The 13028-nt window shown below is 47.1% G+C and overlaps 1 protein-coding gene across 3 annotated transcripts in view; it reads right to left on the bottom strand.

Annotated features, from left to right (window-relative positions):
- PES1 (pescadillo ribosomal biogenesis factor 1) overlaps positions 1-8949 on the bottom strand; it is a 19648-nt gene extending 10699 nt beyond the window's left edge. Inside the window, exons 1-4 of one of the 3 annotated variants that reach the window (XM_032256899.1) lie at positions 8831-8949; positions 5530-5609; positions 4283-4436; positions 855-964 (exon numbers count right to left, since the gene is read on the bottom strand). In XM_032256899.1, coding sequence (XP_032112790.1) covers positions 855-964; positions 4283-4436; positions 5530-5609; positions 8831-8854 — 368 coding nt within the window. In that variant the 5' untranslated portion in view covers positions 8855-8949. The remainder of the gene's footprint in view (positions 1-854; positions 965-4282; positions 4437-5529; positions 5610-8830) is intronic. The other 2 variants (XM_032256898.1, XM_032256900.1) reach the window with 2 other exon arrangements.
- Between the last annotated feature and the right edge of the window lie 4079 nt (positions 8950-13028).

Below are 13028 nucleotides of genomic sequence, written 5' to 3' on the forward strand. Positions count from 1 at the left end.
AGGCTCACACCTGTAATCCCAGCACTTTGGGAGGCCCAGGTGGGCGGATCACCTGAGGTTGAGAGTTTGAGACCAGCCTGACCAACACGGAGAAACTCCTTCTCTACTAAGGAAAAAAAAAAAAAAAAAGAATTGCTATTTAGGCCGGGTGCGGTGGCTCATACTTATAATCCGCGCATTTTGGGAGGCCGAAGTGGGTGGACCACGTGAGGCCAGCCTAGCCAACACAGTGAAACCCTGTCTCTACTAAAAATACAAAAATTAGCTAGGTGTGGTGGTGGTTAATTCCAGCTACTCAGGAGGCTGAGGCAGGAGAATTGTTTGAACCTGGGAGGTGGAAGTTGCAGTGAGCCAAGATCCCATCACTGAACTCCAAGGTGGGAAACAGAGCAAGACGCTTTCTAAAAAAAAAAAAAAAAAGAAAAAAGAAAAAAAGAAAAAAATTGCTGATTTATCCAGTGAATGAGGGGGACGTCTGAGAAGACTGGGCAAGGGACAGTTCAGGCCAGAGGTGTGTCGCCATGTCTCCCGCGTCTTACCAGGTACCCAATGTGCAGCCATGGGGCCCCGGGACTCTCCCACCACAGGGCCTTTGCACTTGCCACGGCCTCTGCCTGGATTGTGCTTCCACTGGCTCAGAAGTCCCCCCTCAAAGACCCCTGTGACAAGCCTGTAACTACAGACCTTATAATCATTCTAGTAATTGGTTAGCTTTGTTTTTGGTCTGTGTCCTTCAAAAAGATGCAAGCTTTTTGAGCAGGGTATTGGTCCTGTTCCCTACTGTACTGCTAGTGCTACGGCAGAGACCAGCATTTAGTGAAGGCACAGCGGCGTTCTGAGGACAGCCCGCTCACCGTTCCTTGATGATGTGGTCAAGTTTGTAGTTGGGCTTATTGTCCTTTAGACGCTCTACGGTATTCCACTCGCTCTTCCCATAGGCCTTCCGGAGCTTCCGGACGAACACCTGGAAGGAAATAAAAGACCGCCGACACTGAAGCTCAGGGCTCCTGGACAACTTCCAGGGAAGACAGAAACGCAGGGCAGGACTCTCACGCCGCCTGAAGCTGGCCATGGCTATGTGCCTGTGTCACCAACCCCTCTGCCCAGGATGTACAAGAGAGCCAACTCCAAGGAGCACCAGCAGAGTCAGACCACGCTCGCCTCTTGACGATGCACAGGTGTCCCAACTCCACACATTTACATGGGAGGATGGCACAGCAAAGTAGCTCTATTTTTCAGCTGAGAACAGATGCCAAGGGACCTACCACGGACAGGATGAGAAGGGCTGGTCCCCGTTCTCAGCATCATTCTGTGTTGACATAAAACAAGCTATGGGTCTGTGTGTCGCACTGAGCCACCCAAAAAAGTGCAGCTGAGGCCTGTTTTGGGGCCAGGTCCTCCAAACTAACTGGCCTCTTCCCTCCAAGTACTTCTTTTGAGGCTCAGCCTGCCGTGCCCGAGGCTCAAAGCCTGTCTCTGCTGGGATTATGAGCAGCAGCTCTGCCATAGCCATCTCCTACTACAGGTCCACGTTCAACCCCGGGAGCTTATGAGATGCAAAACTCAGCAGCAAACCAGGTCCAGCCTCAGCTGCTGCCCAGTCCTCTCCACTTCTCCCAGCCAAGGGTCTGCAGTCAAAGGCTTCAGTAGCAGCAGTCTACTTTCAATTCCTTGCATTTGGTATAAATGCATTTGGTATAAATTAGGTTTCTGGCCGGGCACAGTGGCTCACACTTGTAATCCCGGCACTTTGGGAGGATCACCTGAGGTCATGAGTTCGAGACCAGCCAGGCCAACAAGGTGAAACCCCATCCTTACTAAAAAATAAAAAAATTTGCTGAGTGTGGTGGTAGGTGCCCATAATCCCAGCTACTCGGGAGGCTGAGACAGGATAATCTCATGAACTTGGGAGGCGGAGGCTACAGTCAACTAAGCGTGGGTTTGGCCCAGGCTCACCACTGCACTCCAGCCTGGGCGACAAGAGTGAAACTGTCTCAAAAATAAATAAATAAATAGGTTTCTGCTCTCCCCATGGTAACTGAGTAATTAGTGATTTCCATTTGTGGAATGAAAAGCTTGTTGTGCAGCCATAAAAACAAACCGAGATTATGTCCTTTGCAGGGACATGGATGGAGCTGGAGGCCATCATCCTTAGCAAACGCACACAGGGACAGAAAACCAAATATCGCATGTTTTCACTTATAAGTGGGAGCTAAATGATGAGAACACATAGACACAAAGAGGAGAACAAACACTGGGGCCTATTGGAGGATGGAAGGTGGAGGGTGGGAGGAGGGAGAGGATCAGGAAAAATAACGAATAGATACTGGGCTTAATACTGGGTGATGAAATAATCCGTGCAACGAACCCCTAAGACACAAGTTTACCTATGTAACAAACCAATACATGTACCACTGAACTTAAAAGTTAAAAAGGCCGGGCATGGTGGCTCACGCCTATAATCTAAGCATTTTGGGAAGCTGAGGTAAGTGGATCACGAGGTCAGGAGTTCAAGACCAGCCTGGCCAAAATGGTGAAACCCTGTCTCTGCCAAAAATACAAAAAATTAGCCGGGCAGGACACCTGTAACCCCAGCTACTCAGGAGGCAGAGGCAGAGAACTGCTTGAACCCAGGAGGTGGAGGCTGCGGTGAGCTGAGATCTCACCACTGCACTCCAGCCTGGGCAACAGAGTGAGACTGTGTCTCAAAAACAAACAACAACAAAAAAACTCTACCTCAAGAAAAATAAAGTCAAAATTATTCCTTAATCTTTGGGCTGCAGAATGGGTGCTGTAGTGCAGGCCCGTAAACAACATTAATCTCCTTGTACATCACAGCTCTTGGGTGACCAGGTACATTTTCAATGAGCTGTAATGTTTTGAAAGTAATCTTTATCTCTGAGCAGCAGGTCTCAACAGTAGGCTTAAAATATTCAGTAAACCACAGGTTCACACCTGTGGTTCACACCTGTAATCCCAGCACTTTGGGAGGTGGACACAGGTGGATCACCTGAGGTCAGAAGTTCGAGACCAGCCTGACCAACATGGAGAAACCCCGTCTCTACTAAAGATACAAAATTGGCTGGGTGTGGTGGCGCATGCTTGTAATCCTAGCTACTTGGGAGGCTGAGGCAGGAGAAACGCCTGCACCCAGGAGGTGGAGGTTGCAGTGAGCTGAGATTGTGCTACTGTGCTCCAGCCTGGCCAAGAAGAGCTAGACTCTGTCTCAAAAAAAAAAAAAAAAAAAAAAAAAATGCAGTAAACCATGATGTTAACAGATGTGCTGAAATCTAGGCTTCGCTGTTCCATTTACAGACCAGAGACAGAGCAGATTTAGCATCGTTCTTAAGGGCCCTAGGATTTTTGCCATATTTGAGTATTGGCTTCAACTTAAAGTTACCAGCTACATTAACCCCTAACAAGAGAGTCGGCCTGTTCTCTGAAGCTTTGAAGCCAGGCATTGACTTCTCCTCTCTAGTTATGAAAGTCCTAGATGGTATCTTCTTCCAACAGAAGACTATTTATCTATACTAAAATCTTTTTGGTTAGTGTAGCCACTTCATCAATGATCTTAGCTGGATCTTCCGGATAACCTGCTGCATCACCTTGCACTTTGATGTAATGGACACAGTTTCTTTCCTTAAACCTCATGAACCAACCTCTGCCAACTTTCAACTTTTCTTCTACAGCTTCCGCATCCCTCTCAGCCTCCCAAGAAACGAAGAGAGTTAGGGGCTTGCTCTGAATCAGGCTTTCGCTTAAGGGAACGCTGTGGCCGGTTTGATCTTCCATCCAGATCTCCAAAACTTTCACCATATGAGCAATAAGGCTGATTAGCTTTCTTATGACTCGTGTCTTCACTGGAGTAGCACTTTTAATTTCCTTGAAGAACTTTTCATTTGCTTTCACAACTTGGCTACATTTTTGGTGCAAGAGGCCTGGCTTTTGGCCTATCTTGGCTTTTGACATGCTTTGCTCATAAAGTTTAATGATTTCTAGCTTTTGATTTAAAAAGAGACAGGTGAAACTCTTCCTTTCACCTGAAAACTTCAATTTGCAAAAAACAAAATATCTGCAAAACTCACAGAGCAAAGCACAATAAAACGGAGTTTGCCTGTCTGTAATCTCGGTTAATCCTCATGACATCCCCTTAAGGTAGAATGACTTCCTCCTCTGTATAGGCTTACTCAGAGAGGACAGGCAATCTGCCCAAGGTCACAGGTAGTTAGTGGGTTACAGAGCTGCGATGAGGACCTGTCAGACCCTAGAGCCCAGGCCTCACCTTGTATTCCCGGAACTTGTTGACGATGGGTTCATGGAGGAGAAACCTGATGTCTTTGATAAGGTAAAAAGTTCGGGCCGCTGTAGAACCCTTGTTAACCTTCTTCTTGTGTTTGGGTTCATGGGGATAAATGCCCTTCAGAATGCACAGCCGCCTGCAAGACAGAAGCCATATGTCAGTTATATCAGTAAGGGTGGGGGACACTGGCCTCAGCTGGGCCTGGAAAACAACAGTAAATGGAAACATGGGATCTCTGTCCTTAGAGACCTCACATACTAGTCTGACAATCACAAATTCCCCAACCAAAACAAAAGGATGACTTGAGAGTCAAACACCAGAAAAGAAACAAATAGGATATTGACAGGGATCAACAGGAAGGTACCCTTTTCTGCTGGGGGAGTTGAAAAAGGCCTTGCTGAGATAACAACATTTCACCATAAAGAAGAAGGAAGCATTCTAAGAAGAGAGACAAATTCCAGAAGGCTGCAAAGAGCTGGGTGTGTTTGAAGGAATAAAAGTGGGCCAGGTGGCCAGGCACGGTGGCTCACGCCTGTAATCCCAGCGCTTTGGAAGGCTGAGGCGGGCGGATCACCTGAGGTCAGGAGTACAAGACCAGCCTGGCCAACGTGGTGAAACCCCATCTCTACTGAAAAAAAAAAATACAAAAAATTAGCCAGGCATGGTAGTCAGCGCCTGTAATTCCAGCTACTTGGGAGGCTGAGGCAGGAGAATTGGTTGAACCTGGGAGGTGGAGGTTGCAGTAAGCTGAGATAACCCTATTGCACTCCAGCCTGGGTAACAGAGTAAGACTCCACCTCACAAGAAAAAAAAATTATCAAAACTAAAAAAAAAAGTGGGCTAGGTGAGCTGTGGAGGCCAGGGCAGATGCCAGGGCCCACAGGCCACAGTGAAGTCTGATTTTGACTCTATAAGGAATGAGAAGCCCTAGCTGCAGGATCGGGGTCTCTTCTGCCAGAAGGGAGGGATGGATGGCATACAGCCAGCCCAGCCTGGCTGGCTGGCTCATCCTGACGATCCAGTTCAGTTCTCCTCCATTTCCCGTTGGACCACACCTGGCAAACACAACTCACTAAAGCAAGGGCAGGTGAGAAAGAGAAGGAATACCAGAATTCCAGAACGGGAATGGCAACTCAGGTGAGACAGGGATACAGCTGAGTTTTTTCTGTACAATTGCACTGCCCGGGCTTCCCGAGGTCCCTCTATATTCCCTTTCTCTCCAAGCTCACCTAAAGTCAGCCAGGCTCAGCTGGAGCTTCTTCCGGGCTTTGTTCCGGGTGATGTAGTTGGTGGCTGAGCCTCGTTCATACTTGGAGAGGAAAAAAACAATTCTCCATTAGCAATGATTGCAGTGACTAACATCAAACTCTGGGCATGCCTAGTTCCAGAGGCAACTATCACTCTGGATAAGTGGCTGAGATGAATCTGGGAGAGGAAATGCTGCAGGGAAGGAGCTGACCTGACTGGATGAGCTCTCCTGTGTCATACCTGCAGCTGTCAGAATAGGGAACACATACATTTGCATGATGTTGAGGACTGTGAGGCTGCTATGGATGGGGACTGTGCCAAGTGCTTAGCACTAGCTTTGAATGTTGGCCATTACAACCAGTGATTTTCACACATTTCATTTAATGTCTACAACCCTGTGATATAGGTGCTGTCAGAACCCCCATTTCATATAGGAGAAAACAGACTCATAAAATAAACCTGTGTAACTCTTAAAAAGCACAGAGCTTATTTTGTTTGTTTGTTTCCTTGGGTTTTTTTTTTTTTTTTTTTGGAGACGGAGTTTCACTCTTGTTGCCCAGGCTGGAGTGTAATGGTGCAAACTGGGCTCACCAAAACCTCAGTGTCCCAGGTTCAAGTGATTCTCCTGCCTCAGCCTCCTGAGTAGCTGGGATTACAGGAATGCACCACCACACCCGGCTAACTTCATATTTTTAGTACAGCTGGGGTTTCTCCATATTGTTCAGGCTGGTCTTGAACTCCCGACCTCAGGTGATCTGCCCACCTTGGACTCCCAAAGTGCTGGGATTACAGGCGTGAGCACCTGGCCAAGTACACAGCTTTTTAAGAGTTGGGGCTGGGGCCGGCCATGGTGGCTCACGCCTGTAATCCAAGTACTTTGGAGGCCAAGGCAGGTGGATCACCTGAGGTCGGGAGTTCAAGACCAGCCTGACCAACATGGTGAAACCCCATCAAAAAAAAAAAAAAAAAAAAAAAGAGTTGGGGCTGGTATTCAAACTCAGGTCTGAGTCCAGTGCCTGAGTGCCTAATAGCTAAGCCGGTGTTCCTAATCTTTTACTCTACTTTTCTTCATTATAACCTCTTCACCACCCCAGGAGACTTATTAGACACTCCCTTCCTCCCTCACCCATAACCCTTTCTTCCCCACAGCTGCAGAAAATGTTAATACCAGAGATATACTGCAGGTCTGTCTATGTAATGTGGTCCTCAGGGGGCCCACAACCATTGTAATATCTAAGATACTGCCCCTCAACCAATTTTGCTCCTTTGAAGGTGATATTACCCTGGCTGAAAAAGCATGTTCTAAGCCATACAGCTTCTCCCCTTCCTCATTCATTCATTCATTCATTCATTTAACAGGAAATAAAAGGTCCTCTATCATGTTCAAAGCACTAAGCTAGATGCTATGAAGGCAATAAAGACAAAACGCCTGGTCTCTCCTTGCCCCCAAGCAGCATATTGTCTTATGTAACCATCTGGATGCCTGTGGTGCTAAGATGCTGCCTCATACCCACATCTCCGTATCCCTCACACCTCTGTATCCCTAGACAGAGATGAGCAGTGTACTGCAACAGATACCCTGCCAGCTAACAAGCTTGTCCTTTCCAAACAAAATCTCTGGGCTAAGACAGCAGGGGCCTCTTTGGCTAGGTTCAGCTCTAAAGAGACAAACCTGTTAGTCTCCTGGGGTTACGTTTACTAATAACATCATAGTCACGAAACATACCCTTCATTCATTCTTTCCTTTAGACATTCGTTCATTATCTATTGGGTATCAGGCCCATGCCAAGTCCTGGAAATATAAAGACGAGTTTCAGGCTGCCTTAAGAAGTTGAGTTTTCATTTATAGTGTTTTCAATTGCCCTATGCTACACTTACCTCTGTCACCATGCTTACCCTTTTGAATGTTAAAGAAATAAATAGTTCTCAATGAGGTTACTTTACACCCTGGGTATGTGCTGGGAGGAGGAGAATTCAGCAATGTTTGGAGACATTTTTGGTTGCTGGGTGCTACTGGCATCCAGTAGGTAGAGGATCAGGGATGGTGCCAAATATCCAACTACACACAGGGCAATCCTTCCCACAACAAAGAATCATCTTTGTTGATTCTGGCTCTGAAACCCAGCTTTTAAAAATTGTAGGCCGGGTGCGGTGGCTCAGGCCTGTAATCCCAGCACTTTGGGAGGCTGAGGCAGGCGTATCACAAGGTCAACAGATCGAGACCAGCCTGACCAACATGGTGAAACACCATCTCTACTAAAAATACAAAAATTAGCTGGGCCTGTTAGTCCCAGCTACTGGGGAGGCTGAGCCAGGAGAATTGCTTGAACACAGGAGGTGGAGGCTGCAGTGTACTCCAGCCTGGTGATAGAGTGAGATTCCATCTCAAAAAAGAAAAAAAAATTGTAACGATTTTGTTACTTATCGACATCTGCGATTCAAGGGTAGGTTTTCTGTCTTAGCACTGGATACTCAATAGTTTGTTGGGTTAAAAACACTGGCAATCGAAACTTTCACTCTGAAAGAAGCACTTAAGCCAACTATATCTTCCTCATTTCCATTCCCTTCCCAGTCTTTCATCTCACTGAGCCGATTCTCCATACAGCCATAAAAACTCCCTGAAAAACTGTGATCGTGTTACTTTTCCTTTAGTTGATTCTTACTGCACTTAGAATAAAATCCAAGCTTATAGACCTTGCACGATACAATACTTATCCTACCCCAATCTTACCAGATGCCATTCTTTTCTTGGTTTACATCCGAATCATCCTGATGTACTTCCAACTCCTTACACACGGCATGCCTTTCCTGCCTACAGGTCTTGGCACTTGGTTTCCCTGTCAGGCTCCCTTGCTAAGCACTCCCATGCCCCAGAACCCATCCAAGACGTTCTGATCTTTCCCATTTCAGCTGAAAAAGAGAACTTCCAAGACAACACTAACCAAATAATGTGACAGTGCAACAACGGTGAACGCTACGTAATGTTTATCAGCCTTTTGGTAAATAGTCATGCCACAGCTCGGCTACTTAACAAGCTTGTTAAGTTCAACTCTTTTTCACAGTCCTCTCCACAGAAAGAACTCTACAGTTCGTTCTCGGATTTCACTAAACGAGGACTGCCATCCTTGCCCATCCTCGGACCCCTTCTCGCAGCTGACTGCCGTCGCATTGATCCTGTCTTTCCAGTCTCCACGAGAGGCGGAGCCCGGGAAAAGGGCCGACCCCCATGGTCCGCCGCCCCCGCACCCCACCCCTCAGGAATGCACCGTCTTTCCCACTCACCTTCTTCTTCTCAAGGCCTCCCATCGCTCCACGTTGACCAGCAGACTAGGGCCGCGCGGACAGATAGCGCCACTTCCTCCCGTACGTGCCCTGCCAAGGACCCCCCCCAACAACAATGTCGGTTTGCGCGAGCTGCCCAATGAGATGCCTGTAAAAGTCCAGGGAAAGATGGGGATTTTCTCCTCGAAACTTAAAACTATACACTGAAAAAAAAACACTGAGACTATTCTTTCCAGATCTTTTCCTATTCTAATCAACTACAACCGATTTAAATGTTAAAACAAACACGGATATACAGGCATTTATGTAATCTTCCTGATGACGGTCCTTGACTGTGAGCCTCGTTGCATGATGGGACGGAGAGAGGCGGAAGGCTTAGAGACAGCGCAGTGCCTTCTGGGATGCAGAGGGGCAACACCCTCCGTGATGCGTCATGGGAAGGTAACGGTTGCTAAGCGTTGTCAGAACTTGGCTGGCGCGGCTGGGAAGCGGCTCCCGCGGCGCGAGGTGAGGCTGCGCTTGGTTCCGCACCGCCTTCGGGTTCTCTTTAGTTCATTTGCTGTGAAGCGGATAAAATAGAGAAAAGGAAGACATTTTTCCTCGCGGAGGTATAGACACCCAAGAGGCCACTTATATTTTCTGAGCCTTAGTAGTGGACTCGTGGCATATTTAAAACACATTCAAGGCCGAGAGCAGTGGCTCATGCCTGTAATCCTAGCACTTTGGGAGGTCGAAGTGGGCGCATCACCTGAAGTCAGGAGTTCGAGACCAGCCTGGCCAACGTGGTGAAACCCTGTCTCTACTAAAAATACAAAAATTAGTCAGGCGTGGTGGCACCCGCCCGTAAACTCAGCTACTCGAGAAGCTGAGGCAGGGGAACCGCTTGAACCCAGGAGGCGGAGGTTGCAGTGAGTCGAGATCTTGCCACGGCACTCCACCCTGGGCGACAGAGCTAGACTTCATCTCAAAAATAAATAAATAAATAAAATGTACATTCAACATATTCAAGTTTTTAATTTGTACACGTAAATTCTGTAAGTGTTCCTCAAAGAGTACTTCCAAGATTTATACAAATAGTCACACCACCTTGAGGTGGTACGGTCTGGCACTAGATGCAATTTAAAAAATTTTTTTAAAATCTTTTCTTCTTTTTTCCAAATTCCAAATTTCGTTTGGACATGACCTCAAAAGTTTAAATTTGAGGCTCTTGTGAATGTGACCTTGCCCAAGGCCGTGGTCCTAGAACTCACATATGTAGAGACAGACGTTTAGCACTGTGAATACTTGTTTTGAACTATGTGACTTGCATCATCTACCTTAAAGCTAAAATTTAAAACCCAGCAATTACACAGTTGAAATGAGGCCAGGCAGGGCGGGTCACACCTGTAATCTTGGCACTTTGGGAGGCTGAGGCGGGTGGATCACTAGGTTAGGAAGACCAGCCTGACCAACATGGTGAAACCCCATCTCTACTAAAAATGTAAAAATTAGCTGGGCGTGGTGGTATTCACCTGTAATCCCAGCTAGTCTGGAGGCTGAGGCAGGAGAATTGCTTAAACCTGGGAGGCGGAGGTTGCAGTGAGCTGAGATCGCACCACTGCACTCCAACCTGGGCAACAGAGCAAGACTCTGTCTTGGCTGGCACAGTGACTCACGCCTGTAGTCCCAGCACTTTGGGAGACCGAGGTGGGCGGATCATGAGGTCAGGAGTTCAAGACCAGCCTGGCCAATATGGTGAAACCACATCTGTACTAAAAATACAAAAAATTATCTGGGCGTGGTAGCAGGTGCCTGTAGTCTTAGCTACTCGGGAGGCTGGGGCAGGAGAATTGCTTGAACCAGGGAGGCGGAGGTTGCAGTGAGCCAAGATTGCACCACTGCACTCCAGCCTGGGTGACAGAGTGAGACTCCGTCTCAAAAAAAAAAAAAAAAAAGATCTTGGAGAGGCTTTATTTCTTCCCAGCTGGTTCCCTCCATTGGTGGACCCCGGAGGGGACCTTCCCTGTCAGCCCTGCATTGGCAGGGGCCTGCCCAGTCCTTCCTAGCTCCTTCCCAGTGCCTGGTTCCAGTTCGTTGTATCCAGACCCTGGAAGGAATGTCTTTGTCAGCCCTGAGTTTAAAGGGGGCCTTCGTGATTTCTTCCATTCAGACCATGGAGGGAATTTTGTGGACCCTGGGCTTAAGGGTGGTGCTGGAGGGGTAATCAGCTCAGACTCAGCTGGTCCATAAGGTTTTGTGAGGGTGCTTATGCTGAGAGTACCCTCACCTGGGTGAGGGAAGTGCAATTATAGGGCAGGGCTTAGTTCTTTTTTTTTTTTTTTTTAGATAGAGTTTTGCTCTTGTTGCCCAGGCTGGAGTGCGATGGCCCAATCTTGGCTCACGGCAACCTCTGCCTCCTGGGTTCAAGTTACTCTCCTGCCTCAACCTCCCAAGTAGCTGGGACTACAGGCATGTGCCACCATGCCTGGCTAATTTTTTGTATTTAGTAGAGATGGGGTTTTACCATGTTGGTCAGGCTGGCCTCAAACTCCTGACCTCAGGTGATTCAACCACCTCGGCTTCCCAAAGTGCTGGGATTACAGGCGTGAGCCCTGGACATTAGAGGGGCTTAGTTCTAACGGGACAGTCTCTAGCCAACTACCTCCAAGAACCCTGGCAGCTTACATGTTTAAAAACTACAAGGTAAGTTCAAAGGCATGCTAGCTTTGCAGTTTTTTTTTTTTTTTTTTTTTTTTTTACTGTAGCTGACTACATATTATGGCCCGGCTTTGGGCACATTTTTAAACTGATGGGCAAATTACATCTAGGAAAATTCAGAGCTCAAATGGTTAACCTGCAATTATAGAGTTAACATATAGAGTCTTCTAAGTTCTTTATTCCCTTTCTACCTGCTTTAAATCTGTTGACTTTTCTACTAGTGTTGAGATAAAACTCTTTACAATGTTACTAATCCAAGGCTACCTGGAGATTTTATTTTTCTGTATAGTTCAGCCAGGTTCTAGCTAAAATGTAAGCATTAAAAATGTAACCCTGCAAGGTGGGGTGGCTAACACCTATAATTCCAGCCTTTTGGGAGGCTGAGGCAGGTGGATCACCCCAAGTTGGGAGTTTGGGACTAGCCTGACCAACATGGAGAAAACCTGTCTCTACTAAAAATATGAAATTAGCTGGATGTGCCGGGCGTGGTAGCTCACGCCTGTAATCCCAGCACTCTGGGAGGCCGAGGCGGGCAGATCACCTGAGGTCGGGAGTTCAAGACCAGGCTGACCAACATGGTGAAACCCCGTCTTGAAAAAAAAAAAAAAAAAAAAAAAGAAATTAGCTGGACATGGTGGTGCATGCCTGTAATCCCAGTTACTCTGGAGACCAAGGCAGGAGAATCACTTGAACCCCAGAGGCAGAGGTTGTGGTGAGCCAAGATCGCGCCATTGCACTCCAGCCTGGACAACAAGAGTGGAACACCGTCTCAAGAAATAGTAATAATAATAATAACCCTAAGCTTATTGTTTTTTCAAGTGTATGGTGTGTGTGTGTGTGTGTGTGTGTGTGTGTGTGTGTGTCTGTGTGTCTGGGGTCTTGCTATGTTGCCCAGACTGGTTTCGAACTTCTGGGCTCAAGCAGTTCTCCTGTCTGAGCCTCCCAAAGTGCTGGGATTGCAAGCATGAGCCACAATGCTTGGCCCCATTTAAAACTTAAAAAAAAAAAAAAAAAAAAAAAAGAAGATAGGTCTTAAAAATCAAACTGCCATGGAAACTACCCAAAATTTTGGTTCACAGCCGCCATTAGATTACCTACTGGGACAAATAAAGTTTAGCCTTGTAAACCAGTCCCAGTTTTTTCAGAAATAATCTGGACCCAACCATCTTTTGTAAACTGGTGAGTTTGTAGTACTATCCCATGACTAGAGTTTCAAGGTAAAAGTTACAAGATTTTTTTTTTTTTTTGCGACAGAGTCTTGCTATGTTGCCAAGCTAGAGTGCCAGGGGGCAATCTCAGCTCACTGCAACCTCCGCCTCCTGGGTTTGAGCGATTCTCCTGCCTTAGCCTCCCAAGTAGCTGGGACTACAGGTGGGCGCCACCACGTTCGGCTAATTTTTGTATTTTTAGTAGAGATGGGGTTTCACCATATTGGCCAAGATGGTCTCGATCTCTTGACCTCATGATCTGCCCGCCTCAGCCTCCCAAAGCGCTGGGATTA

The sequence above is a fragment of the Sapajus apella genome, unplaced genomic scaffold (genome assembly GCF_009761245.1).
Source record: "Sapajus apella isolate SASKATOON/1434 unplaced genomic scaffold, GSC_monkey_1.0 scaffold95, whole genome shotgun sequence".
Lineage (NCBI taxonomy): Eukaryota > Metazoa > Chordata > Mammalia > Primates > Cebidae > Sapajus > Sapajus apella.